Source organism: Notothenia rossii, assembly GCF_949606895.1.
Source record: "Notothenia rossii genome assembly, chromosome: 11".
Classification (NCBI taxonomy): Eukaryota; Metazoa; Chordata; class Actinopteri; order Perciformes; family Nototheniidae; genus Notothenia; species Notothenia rossii.
Genome location: NC_136910.1, coordinates 3,774,015 through 3,786,513, shown reverse-complemented (window position 1 = coordinate 3,786,513; position 12,499 = coordinate 3,774,015). Strand labels below are relative to the sequence as shown.

General features: G+C 41.1%; 1 protein-coding gene across 1 annotated transcript in view; it reads left to right on the top strand.

Annotated features, from left to right (window-relative positions):
- The first annotated feature begins 3,693 nt into the window (after positions 1 to 3,693).
- rab26 (RAB26, member RAS oncogene family) overlaps positions 3,694 to 12,499 on the top strand; it is a 53,123-nt gene continuing 44,317 nt past the window's right edge. The window contains exons 1-2 of the mRNA XM_079659668.1: positions 3,694 to 3,990; positions 5,575 to 5,641. Of these exons, the coding sequence (XP_079515794.1) occupies positions 3,856 to 3,990; positions 5,575 to 5,641 (202 nt within the window). The 5' untranslated portion in view covers positions 3,694 to 3,855. The remainder of the gene's footprint in view (positions 3,991 to 5,574; positions 5,642 to 12,499) is intronic.

Genomic DNA, 12,499 nt, shown 5'->3' with positions numbered 1-12,499 from the left:
CTGGTCAGCAGGTTGACACTCTGGTTCTACAGGACTAATAGAACTGCTGAATAATTTAAAGGAGCCCTATTCCGCATTTTTCATTTGTATTTTGTTCCTCTACAGTGACTTGTTTCCATGCTTTAATGTTAAAAAAGAATGGAGAGAAACTCTGAAACGTTGGGATTTTAGCTGTTGCAGACCATTTACATGCATTAAAACCTCCAGCGCCCACTACAGGAAAGAGAAAACTCCCAAAAAGCAGAAAAGGGCCACTTAAATCATACACTGAACAAAAATATAAACGCAACACTTTTGTTTTTGCTCCCATTTTTCATGAGATGAACTCAAAGATCTAAAACATTTTCTATATACACAAAATAACCATTTCTCTCAAATATTGTTCACAAATCTGAAAAAATCTGTGACAGTGAGCACTTCTCCTTTGCCGAGATAATCCATCCCACCTCACAGGTGTGGCATATCAAGATACTGATTAGACAGCATGATTATTGCACAGGTGTGCCTTAGGCTGGCCACAATAAAAGGCCACTCTGAAACGTGCAGTTTTGCTTTATTGGGGGGGTCTGGGGGGGTCTGAAAACCAGTCAGTATCTGGTGTGAGGGTTTGGGTTAGGGTAATGTTGTGAATCGAGTGGCCTGTGTTCGTCATCCATAACATACGCCTGCCCATACCATAACCCCACCACCACCATGGGCCACTCGATTCACAACATTACCCTAACCCTAACCCTAACACCAGATACTGACTGGTTTTCAGACCCCCCCAGACCCCCCCAATAAAGCAAAACTGCACGTTTCAGAGTGGCCTTTTATTGTGGCCACCCTAAGGCACACCTGTGCAATAATCATGCTGTCTAATCAGCATCTTGATATGCCACACCTGTGAGGTGGGATGGATTATCTCGGCAAAGGAGAAGTGCTCACTATCACAGATTTGTTCAGATTTGTGAACAATATTTGAGAGAAATTGTTATTTTGTGTATATAGAAAATGTTTTAGATCTTTGAGTTCATCTCATGAAAAATGGGAGCAAAAACAAAAGTGTTGCGTTTATATTTTTGTTCAGTGTAGTTTCTGTCCCCTAGTGTGTCCTCAGCTCTAGTCTCAGGATATATGAGTGTTGCAACTTGCACTATAGCCGCAAAAAAATAAATTATGTTGACTCTAATGAGTCCAAGGAGGCACATACTGTACATGCAGGAGGTTTGCTGAGTCAGTAGATTCAGATGAACATGTATAGATGCACATTTTAAAATGGGATTGGCCTTGATGGCTTATAGATAATTCACGATGAACACATTTCTTACTCGTGTTCTTGGTTGAAAATGTCTCCAAACTATTAATATGGCGACTAGCACTTTTACTAGAACCTGATTCTGCTTATATTACTATATTATGCTGCAGGCGAGCTCTCCAAGGTCTTCATCTGTCGCCCCGCTGAGACCTCAAAGCATGGAACTGAATTGCAAAATTCTGCAGTCTGATCATCCGGGGAACATTAGAGCATGCTTCCTCACCATCTGCCTGCAGAGAACTCTGTGTTACCGTCCTCGTGTATCCTCAGAGGGAGACATTGGTCCGTCAGGAAACACACCGTGTCTCCAGGGATCTTCATCAAGGGACAGCTCAGCAGAAGGCATTTTAGAAATGCTGTTTTGTGCCTCAAACCAAATCAAGAGGGTACTGATCCACCTTTTTTTGATAATACTAAACTTTTTGCATATTTCACTTTGTTTTATGGGGTTTTATGTTTTATATGGTTGCATGGACTCAGTTGTCTCGTGTCTTATCTGTCAGAGAGAAGCCATTATTTATTTTATTATATTTTATTATCATACATTTTACATCCTTGTGTCTATTAACCTGATAAATGTTATATTTAGCTGCATGTACCTTTTAAAGTTCTTAAAGGTCCCATGTCATGCTTCTTTGGTTGTTACCCGTCCCCTTGTGTGTCAAAGTACACCCTGACTCGAACACAGAGAAGACCTGTCTATGCTGCCCCAGAACGCCTCGTTGGACATTTCTCATTTTCATTTTGTTTCTTCCCGGAACCAAAATGGACCAATCAGCGGAGCTCCTCCCACACCAGCAGAGATGGGGACCTTTAGCGTACATTCAACTAACAGGGAGTCCCATTGACTTGCATAGAGCTCCCTGAACGCTGGTAATAGACGAGTTGGGATGGTGGAGAAATGCTCTCCTCAGACCCATTCTCTCAGCGTTATAAACCTTTTTCTTACTCAATATCAAGACACACTTATTCTTTTTACTTCGGCTGTGAGTGTTTGTGTGTGCTCAGGATGAGTTTTGCGCTGTCTCGCTGTATCACCGACCCGGAAACCACACCAGTAAGCCAGCTCACTGAGCAACGAGCCTTGCAACGTCTCGACCAATCAGAGCACACTGGGCTCACAGGGAGGGGGGGGGGGGGGGGGGCAGGAGCTCCAACAAGCCGTTTAGGACAGAGAGTGAATACACATGCTATACAGAGATGCTGTATGAGAAACCAATGTGAGTTTGGAACATTGAACAATTTAAATATATTCTAGTAGACCTCAACAATGGAATCATGATCAGTAGAAATGGCCATGACATGGGACCTTTAAAGAGTACTCTGAGGGGAATTCCTTGTTCTGTGTTTTTATCTTGTGTCATTTTGCAAAGCACTTTGAGCTGCACGTGTTGTTTGAAAAGTGCTGTATAAATAAAGCTTTATTATTATATTTGCATTTCTATGAATATAAGATAGACGTTAGATCAGCTCTTTATCTGGTATAATAATTTGAAATGATGGAGGAGCTTCTTCCACTGGTGACCCTTACCTCATTGTCATTTCGAACAAATCCCTTCGACCATTATTTTCCTCCTAAAGAGATATCGCAGAGGTATTGGAAAGCTTTGTGTCTACACTCTGATAAACTGCCTGACAGCTATGGGGTTGGTAAATGATGCAACTCCCGGAAATAAAGGTCGTTATCATAACAAAAGGTGTGTGTGTGTGTGTGTGTGTGTGTGTGTGTGTGTGTGTGTGTGTGTGTGTGTGTGTGTGTGTGTGTGTGTGTGTGTGTGTGTGTGTGTGTGTGTGTGTGTGTGTGTGTGTGTGTGTGTGTGTGTGTGTGTGTGTGTGTGTGTGTGTGTGTGTGTGTGTGTGTGTGTGTGTGTGTGTGTGTGTGTGTGTGTGTGTGTCAGAGGAGCAAGAGAGGGACGAAGGGGATCACATATAAAAAAGAAAGCGCCTAATTGGTTGAAATAAACCATTACAAAATCTCTGTTTCATCTTAATGTTCTCCTGTCCTCAAAATCCATTATTGCTGCAAAACCATTGCACACAGTCCCTCGATTCTCCTTAGCAACGGTCTGTTCTCCTTAGCAACGGTCTGTTTTCCTTAGCAACGGTCTGTTAGCGCAAAAATATCAGACCTCTGGAGTGTCCGAATTGACCAATCAGAATCCAGTATTAAACTAAGCCGTGTTGAAATGATAAATAACACAACGTTGTGGGTTGGATCCATTGTGTCTGGAACATTGCATAGAAATCATTGTTTCAGTCCTCAATTCTTCGTGGAACAAATGAAAGTAGAGATAAGTAGCCTCTTTGTGTTAAATAGCACAACATTGTGGGGGTTTTGAGTCACCGTCTACCATCTGAGTGTATTTACACTAGAGCTCTAGAAAGTACAAAGTGTCGACAGAATCACATTGATGTTAAGGCCAAACCCTTAGTACCAACAGTTGTTACAAAAAGCTAACCCTAATACAGAAATACACCACAATACTCACTTTCCAAACTCTATTACCCTTCAGGAAAGAGCATTCCTCTTGAAAAGCCTCACTTAGTGCGCCTCTGTAATGTTTTCAAAACAGTTTTTACTCACTTGTGTGAAGTGTTTTTCACATCTGTTGCAAATTCACTACAATATTTCCTTTCCTTTTGTCTTTCAGAATAAAGTGATGAACATTGATGCCGTGAAGGTCAAACTGCAGGTAAGGACACACTATGAATCTTTTAATCCTGAGTTAAAGGTGTAGGAGTCTCCTTTTATTTGGTATTAATGAGGAGATGTAATGATTTATCTCAGGGAACTGTTTCCCTCTGTGTTCATACATCTTCATCGCCCGCGGTCTGAGGGCCAAATGATGACTTAATGCGGCCTTGGTTAATCTCCGTCAGTCAATTAACCTGCTGCTCTGAACACAAACGAGGGAATAACAGAGTTTCCATCAGATTATCAAGCGTGGAAGTTATCAGCGAGAGGCAGAGACAGAGATGCCGATGAGTCCATCAGGATTAGATTCTGTCTGATGTTTTTTTTCACATCGTTTACACAACACACACGCTTCGCATCCATCTTTCTCATCTTTAATGGATCTGTGTTCATCCATCAACCTTTCTGTCAAATGTGTTATTTCAGGTGATTTCCCCCGACAGGAGTTTAACGGCTGTTTAACTTGCGAGGCAAAATGGTTCAATTAGAAATTGACAGTATGATACGTTAATGGTGTTTTGATGGCTCCTATTTTGATTACATTTCATTTTTTAATTGGCTGGATGGTTCTTTAACCAAAACTTAATGAAATCAAATTCAGATGGGTGCGGAGTGGCAGATTTGAGGAGTTTAAAGATTATCAAATGATACCGTGTAACTAAAGATGTCAGGATTTGGTAGGTTTAGATTAGTACAGACCACTTTTTCTTTTACAAGGAATATTGTCATGGGACTTTTTTGTTAACTTGAGGAAATTCTGAATGTGTTGAATGATGCTCTTGGCTAATTGCAACGAGCTATAAATGCTACATTGGTATTTTCCCCATATAAAGCCCCCTAATTATTCGCAATAACTTATTGATTACGGTTGCTAATTGCTCTGACAATTTTGTTCAAACTTATCAGATTGAAGTAACACAGTCATGCTTAATATTATGGTAACTGATAGGGATGTCCCGATCACCTTTTTTTGCTCCCGATCCGATTCCGATCATTTGATTTTGACAATTTGCCGATACCGATTTTTACCGATCCGATCTTTATGCAATGCATTAAGAGAAAAAAAAGCATTCAAGTTGTCCCTTAAGGTTATTTTTTTATTTAAATTGGATTTTCTATCCAACATGGATATAGCTTCTTTCTTTCACAGCAGCATTGGATCAGTTCAGTTGTGCAGCATTGGATCAAAACAAAATAAAGCTTATCAGTACTCGTTAGCTTACTGCTACAATTAGACACTGCGCCCTGCCCACTCTGTTGCCAGATTTGAGAGAAATAAGCAACCAGGTCTATGAAGACAAGCCCCAAAGAAGCAACACATACATGATGTTGTGTCATTTGAAACCAAAACTAAGGCCTCAGGATGACTTTAAGACTTGAACATGGTCATTTTTGTTTTGTAACATTGAATAAAATAAATTAAAAAAGTATTTAAAAAATAAATAAATAAATCCCGATCCCCGATTTTTTTCTCCCGATTCCGATCTTTTGAAAATCACGTGATCGATCAGATCGGGACATCTCTAGTAACTGATGGTGATTGAAATGTTTAAAATGTTCTATTTCTGTGTTTCTTTTCTAGATTTGGGACACTGCGGGACAGGAGCGTTTCCGGAGCGTCACACACGCGTACTACCGCGATGCTAACGGTAGGATTCCTCTGTGATTGTTATGATGACTCTGATTGTGACTGACACCCTCCTGTCAACGTTTTTCATTTCCCCCCCGACACAGCCGAACAGCTCCGACTGACTTTTCCATTACCTTTTCTTTTCTCCATGGTGTGTTTGGCTTCTACAGTCTCCCTGTTGCTGCCTCTCTCCTGTTGGGATCGCAGAAAAACAATCGAGTTGCAGTTGATTTGATAGACTATAGAGAATGTGTGTGTGTGTGTGTGTGTGTGTGTGTGTGTGTGTGTGTGTGTGTGTGTGTGTGTGTGTGTGTGTGTGTGTGTGTGTGTGTGTGTGTGTGTGTGTGTGTGTGTGTGTGTGTGTGTGTGTGTGTGTGTGTGTGTGTGTGTGTGTGTGTGTGTGTGTGTGTGTGTGTGTGTGTGTGTGTGTGTGTGTGTGTGTGTGTGTAAAGTTATTTCTCAAAACAACAACACTGAGTACAGAGAGAGTTTGCCTCAGGCCGCCCTATATGAGCAGGTGTTTTGAAACACACCCCCACCCCCAACCACCCACCCACCCACCCACACACACACACACACACACACACACACACACACACACACACACACACACACACACACACACACACAAACACACACACACGTCTAGATGTGTTTGGCCAGTTGCCCGGTGTTATTTGGGATGTGTCAACAATTTACCCTTGCTGATCTTTAACAAGGCACCCAGGGAGCCTCGAACTCTCCTCAGAGTCGTCCGTCTGTTGCTGAGTTTTAAATAAAGCTTATTCAATCTGACGGCCGCGGCCAGGGAGAGGAAGCAGCGTCTCAAAGGCTGTCAAATCCTAGGAACTATTGGATTTTATTTCTTCACCCTAGACACCCACATATAAAAATAAAAATCTATTGGTTCAAGGCAAGTCCAATTACTTAACCCCAAAAAAACGGTTACAGTGGCTCAGCAGAAAATCCATATTTCAAGTTCTGACCGGTTCTGAAACTGCCAAAAGAGCATTGTTAAAATAATAAAAAAATATTGAATATAATATATACGTATATATAAATGTATAAATATGAACAAGATTATTTATTTAACATTTCAAATATTTCAAAAGAGCACAATTTACACATTGAATTTAACAAAAACAAAAAAAAAATTACTAAATGTAGAAATATGTGTATTTGTATTACTGTTTGTGTGCATGACCATTTATTTAATATCTAAAATATTTCATAGCAGGCTCTGTGACCAAACGACAGCTGTGTCTTACAGTAGTTAAGATAAAGTGTGTAGTTAATACATTATTCATAAATCCAGTGTGTGGCATGGTGGCCTCAGAATAACTAATTAAGCAGATTTACATTTTTGCTTTCTGGTATTACTTATTCTTTTTCATCTCCTCATGAAAATTAGCCAGGCGCATATGCTCTCCTAGTTAGAGATTCTTCTTGGAGCCAAAGTGTTCGGCCACCGTGAATCCCCAACGCCATCTGCTCTGAGTTGGGTAAAAGATTTGAGCACATAAGGTGCTAAACCGAAAAGTCTCAATGAAAATGTCAAAGCTGCCAGGGAAAGGGGAAGAGCTCCAGACTGCCGGTTATGTCACCCAAACGAAAATAGATTATTCCTCAAGAAATGATTCACAATCTTTTCTCATTTCTTATAAATAGATGTCTGCTTTGTGAGCTTTTTCTCTCTTTTGGAGGCTGCAGCCTGTATTAAGTCATTCATGTCTGGCATCTGACGCAGAGAGATAGTTAGAAAAAACCCTAAAAGCTTGGCAAACATTTAGAAGGTTCTTGGAAATTCAAGTTTCATGAAATCTTTGTCTTATCTTTGCAGTAATGGTTATAATTCCTGTTAGTACTCAGACAAAGACTTAGGCTTTTAAAGGGGCCCTATTGTGTATATCAGTATGGAGTGTCTCTACTTTAAAGAGTCCTCTCCTGCTGATGTTCAGGTGTATATCAGTATGGAGTGTCTCTACTTTAAAGAGTCCTCTCCTGCTGATGTTCAGGTGTATATCAGTATGTAGTGTCTCTACTTTAAAGAGTCCTCTCCTGCTGATGTTCAGGTGTATCTCAGTATGAAGTGTCTCTACTTTAAAGAGTCCTCTCCTGCTGATGTTCAGGTGTATATCAGTATGTAGTGTCTCTACTTTAAAGAGTCCTCTCCTGCTGATGTTCAGGTGTATATCAGTATGTAGTGTCTCTACTTTAAAGAGTCCTCTCCTGCTGATGTTCAGGTGTATTTCAGTATCTAGTGTCTCTACTTTAAAGAGTCCTCTCCTGCTGATGTTCAGGTGTATATCAGTATGTAGTGTCTCTACTTTAAAGAGTCCTCTCCTGTTGATGTTCAGGTGTATCTCAGTATGAAGTGTCTCTACTTTAAAGAGTCCTCTCCTGCTGATGTTCAGGTTTATATCAGTATGTAGTGTCTCTACTTTAAAGAGTCCTCTCCTGCTGATGTTCAGGTGTATTTCAGTATCTAGTGTCTCTACTTTAAAGAGTCCTCTCCTGCTGATGTTCAGGTGTATATCAGTATGTAGTGTCTCTACTTTAAAGAGTCCTCTCCTGCTGATGTTCAGGTATATATCAGTATGTAGTGTCTCTACTTTAAAGAGTCCTCTCCTGCTGATGTTCAGGTGTATATCAGTATGTAGTGTCTCTACTTTAAAGAGTCCTCTCCTGCTGATGTTCAGCTGTATATCAGTATGTATTCTCTCTACTTTAAAGAGTCCTCTCCTGCTGATGTTCAGGTGTATATCAGTATGTAGTGTCTCTACTTTAAAGAGTCCTCTCCTGCTGATGTTCAGGTGTATATCAGTATGTAGTGTCTCTACTTTAAAGAGTCCTCTCCTGCTGATGTTCAGGTGTATATCAGTATGTAGTGTCTCTACTTTAAAGAGTCCTCTCCTGCTGATGTTCAGGTGTATATCAGTATGTAGTGTCTCTACTTTAAAGAGTCCTCTCCTGCTGATGTTCAGGTGTATATCAGTATGTAGTGTCTCTACTTTAAAGAGTCCTCTCCTGCTTATGTTCAGGTGTATATCAGTATGTAGTGTCTCTACTTTAAAGAGTCCTCTCCTGCTGATGTTCAGGTGTATATCAGTATGTAGTGTCTCTACTTTAAAGAGTCCTCTCCTGCTGATGTTCAGGTGTATATCAGTATGTAGTGTCTCTACTTTAAAGAGTCCTCTCCTGCTGATGTTCAGGTGTATATCAGTATGTAGTGTCTCTACTTTAAAGAGTCCTCTCCTGCTGATGTTCAGGTGTATATCAGTATGTAGTGTCTCTACTAGGACATCTTTTCACCCTCTGTCTGAAACCAGTGACTGCACAGGGCGAAGAGGCCACTTTCTGATAAGATAGGACTTTATTCATCCCGAAGGACATTTTTTAGACAGAGTTACAAAAATACAATAAACACAGCAGCACAATAATCAAACTGTACACTAACAGCGCAGTGAAAAGAGCAATTCAATATCTACAGGAAACATACCGGTCACATAATTAATGTAAAATACTGTACAGTGACGAGCAGTATTTAGTAGTGCAAAAAAACGTAGTGGCAGATACGTAATTGCACGTTATTATAGAACATTATTAATAATAATAATAATAATAATATTGTTCTGTTTCTGATTTTATGTAATGCATCTTTGAGCACCAGGAAAAGCGCTATAAAAATGTAATGTGAGTGTTTTGTAATGATGGTAATGGTATTTCTGGACCCAATTGGACCTTCTAAAGCTCCTAACACCCCCAGATGGGCCGGGCAGATTAAACTGGACTCCATTGGCCAATATGCACTGATTGCCTGGATCTTCTTTCTCTCTCATTCAGGAGTTTAATGACAGCCGAGATTTGCGGCCAAAGCTGAATTAAAGAATCAAAAGCTGTCCTGGGAGCGCAGTATCACTTTGAGATGACTGCTGAGCTGTCGCTGGGCAGGACCTGCGCTGAATTCGAACACTAAAGGGATGGAAATGTCAGTCTGTTAGATCCAATACTTTGGTCCAGAGTGAAATATCAGCGATCAGACAGATTGCTATAACGTTGGGTCCAGCATGTCAATGGTCTCCAGGCTTAATGACTTTGTTAATACCCTCACTTTTAATCTCGAGGCATCTGCAGACACTCATTTTTGCCAGTGAAATGTCTAATTGATAAACGATATATCAGCACTGTTTTGCTCAGACATCCACGGTTGGTGAATGATCATATATATATGATTAAGATATTGGTGAATGAGAACGATAAGAAAGACTGCCATGAAATTAGGTATACACAAAATAATTGCTGAGGAATACTTTCATTTCGTTGGCGTATCCAGTGAAATGTCTCAACATCAAATTGACTAATGAAAGATAAACAGATAAAAGGTTGACATCTGTGGCTGAAAATTAGCATAATATATCGTCTAAAAACAATGTGGGGTAGAAAAAAAGAGTGGAAATTAAGAGATTGAAAGGTGTGGAAAGATGCTAGATGGAGACATTTGAGCCAAGATTACCTCCGTTTATCAAATCAAGAAAGGTCCAGGGAAATCAAAGCAATCAGACGGATTCAAATGTGCAAACAAAAGGTCAAAACTCTGGAGGATGAGTGAGGCGAGAAGCACTGTAAAGACTAAAAGCAACTTGCACCGATTAACACATCAAGAGAATGAGATAAGGGTTAATGAAAGGGTAGGGAGAAACCATTGTAGGAGCACAACCTGTAATGAAGTGGCGTTAAGCCTCAATGTAGACAGCAGAGAACAGAGGAATTATGTTGTCAGGAGAGCTCAGGTAATGGAAGAGAGTGAGCGACTTTAATCAACCCCCTCTATGCACTCGTGCTCTTTGAAAATTATGTGAAGTGCAGGCATGAAGAAATTATAGTATTCCTCAATAAGAACTAGAACCACATTTTTAAATACTAATACATTTTAGCTGGAAATATTCCTAAGTATGGATGCAATGATTATGTGTAGGCTAACCCCAAAGTTAGCATTGCAAGTGCTCTCCATGTGATTTTGGAATAGCCTACTGCAGAATATAAGCTTGGTGGCAAACACAAATGTAAACGTTTTGATGAGCAGGATAATCTCCACAAATTAAAACCTTTTTTTTTTTTTTTTAAAGTAAAAAGCTAGGCTATTAAGGAATTACAGCACGATCACATGACTTCGCGTCACCACCGCTAAGCTAAAGGCAGCTAATGTTGGGCTATAAAGGAACTACAGCACGGTCACATGACTTCGCTTCACCGCCGCTAAGCTAAAGGAGGCTAATGTTAGGCTATAAAGGAACTACAGCACGGTCACATGACTTCACGTCACCACCGCTAAGCTAAATACGGCTAATGTTAGGCTATAAAGGAACTACAGCACGATCACATGACTTCACATCATTACCGCTAAGCTAAAGGCGGCTAATGTTAGGCTATAAAGGAACTACAGCACGATCACATGACTTCACATCATTACCGCTAAGCTAAAGGCGGCTAATGTTAGGCTATAAAGGAACTACAGCACGGTCACAGGACTTCGCGTCACCGCCGCTAAGCTAAAGGCGGCTAATGTTAGGCTATAAAGGAACTACAGCACGATCACATGACTTCACATCATTACCGCTAAGCTAAAGGCGGCTAATGTTTGGCTATAAAGGAACTACAGCACGATCACATGACTTCACATCATTACCGCAAAGCTAAAGGCGGCTAATGTTGGGCTATAAAGGAACTACAACACGGTCACATGACTTCACGTCACCACCGCTAAGCTAAAGGAGGCTAATGTTAGGCTATAAAGGAACTACAGCACGATCACATGACTTCACGTCACCACCGCTAAGCTAAAGGCGGCTAATGTTAGGCTATAAAGGAACTACATCACGGTCACATGACTTCACGTCACCACCGCTAAGCTAAAGGCGGCTAATGTTGGGCTATAAAGGAACTACAGCACGGTCACATGACTTCACGTCACCACCGCTAAGCTAAAGGCGGCTAATGTTGGGCTATAAAGGAACTACAGCACGGTCACATGACTTCACGTCACCACCGCTAAGCTAAAGGTGGCTAATGTTGGGCTATAAAGGAACTACAGCACGGTCACATGACTTCACGTCATCACCGCTAAGCTAAAGGTGGCTAATGTTGGGCTATAAAGGAACTACAGCACGGTCACATGACTTCATGTCACCACCGCTAAGCTAAAGGTGGCTCATGTTAGGCTATAAAGGAACTACAGCACGGTCACATGACTTCATGTCACCACCGCTAAGCTAAAGGTGGCTAATGTTGGGCTATAAAGGAACTACAGCACGGTCCCATGACTTCACGTCATCACCGCTAAGCTAAAGGTGGCTAATGTTGGGCTATAAAGGAACTACAGCACGGTCACATGACTTCACGTCACCACCGCTAAGCTAAAGGTGGCTAATGTTGGGCTATAAAGGAACTACAGCACGGTCACATGACTTCATGTCACCACCGCTAAGCTAAAGGTGGCTAATGTTGGGCTATAAAGGAACTACAGCACGGCCACATGACTTCACGTCACCACCGCTAAGCTAAAGGCGGCTAATGTTGGGCTATAAAGGAACTACAGTACGGTCACATGACTTCACATCATTACCGCTAAGCTAAAGGCGGCTAATGTTGGGCTATAAAGGAACTACAGCACGGTCACAGGACTTCGCGTCACCGCCGCTAAGCTAAAGGTGGCTAATGTTGGGCTATAAAGGAACTACAGCACGGTCACATGACTTCATATCATTACCGCTAAGCTAAAGGCGGCTAATGTTGGGCTATAAAGGAACTACAGCACGATCACATGACTTCATATCATTACCGCTAAGCTAAAGGTGGCTAATGTTGGGCTATAAAGGAA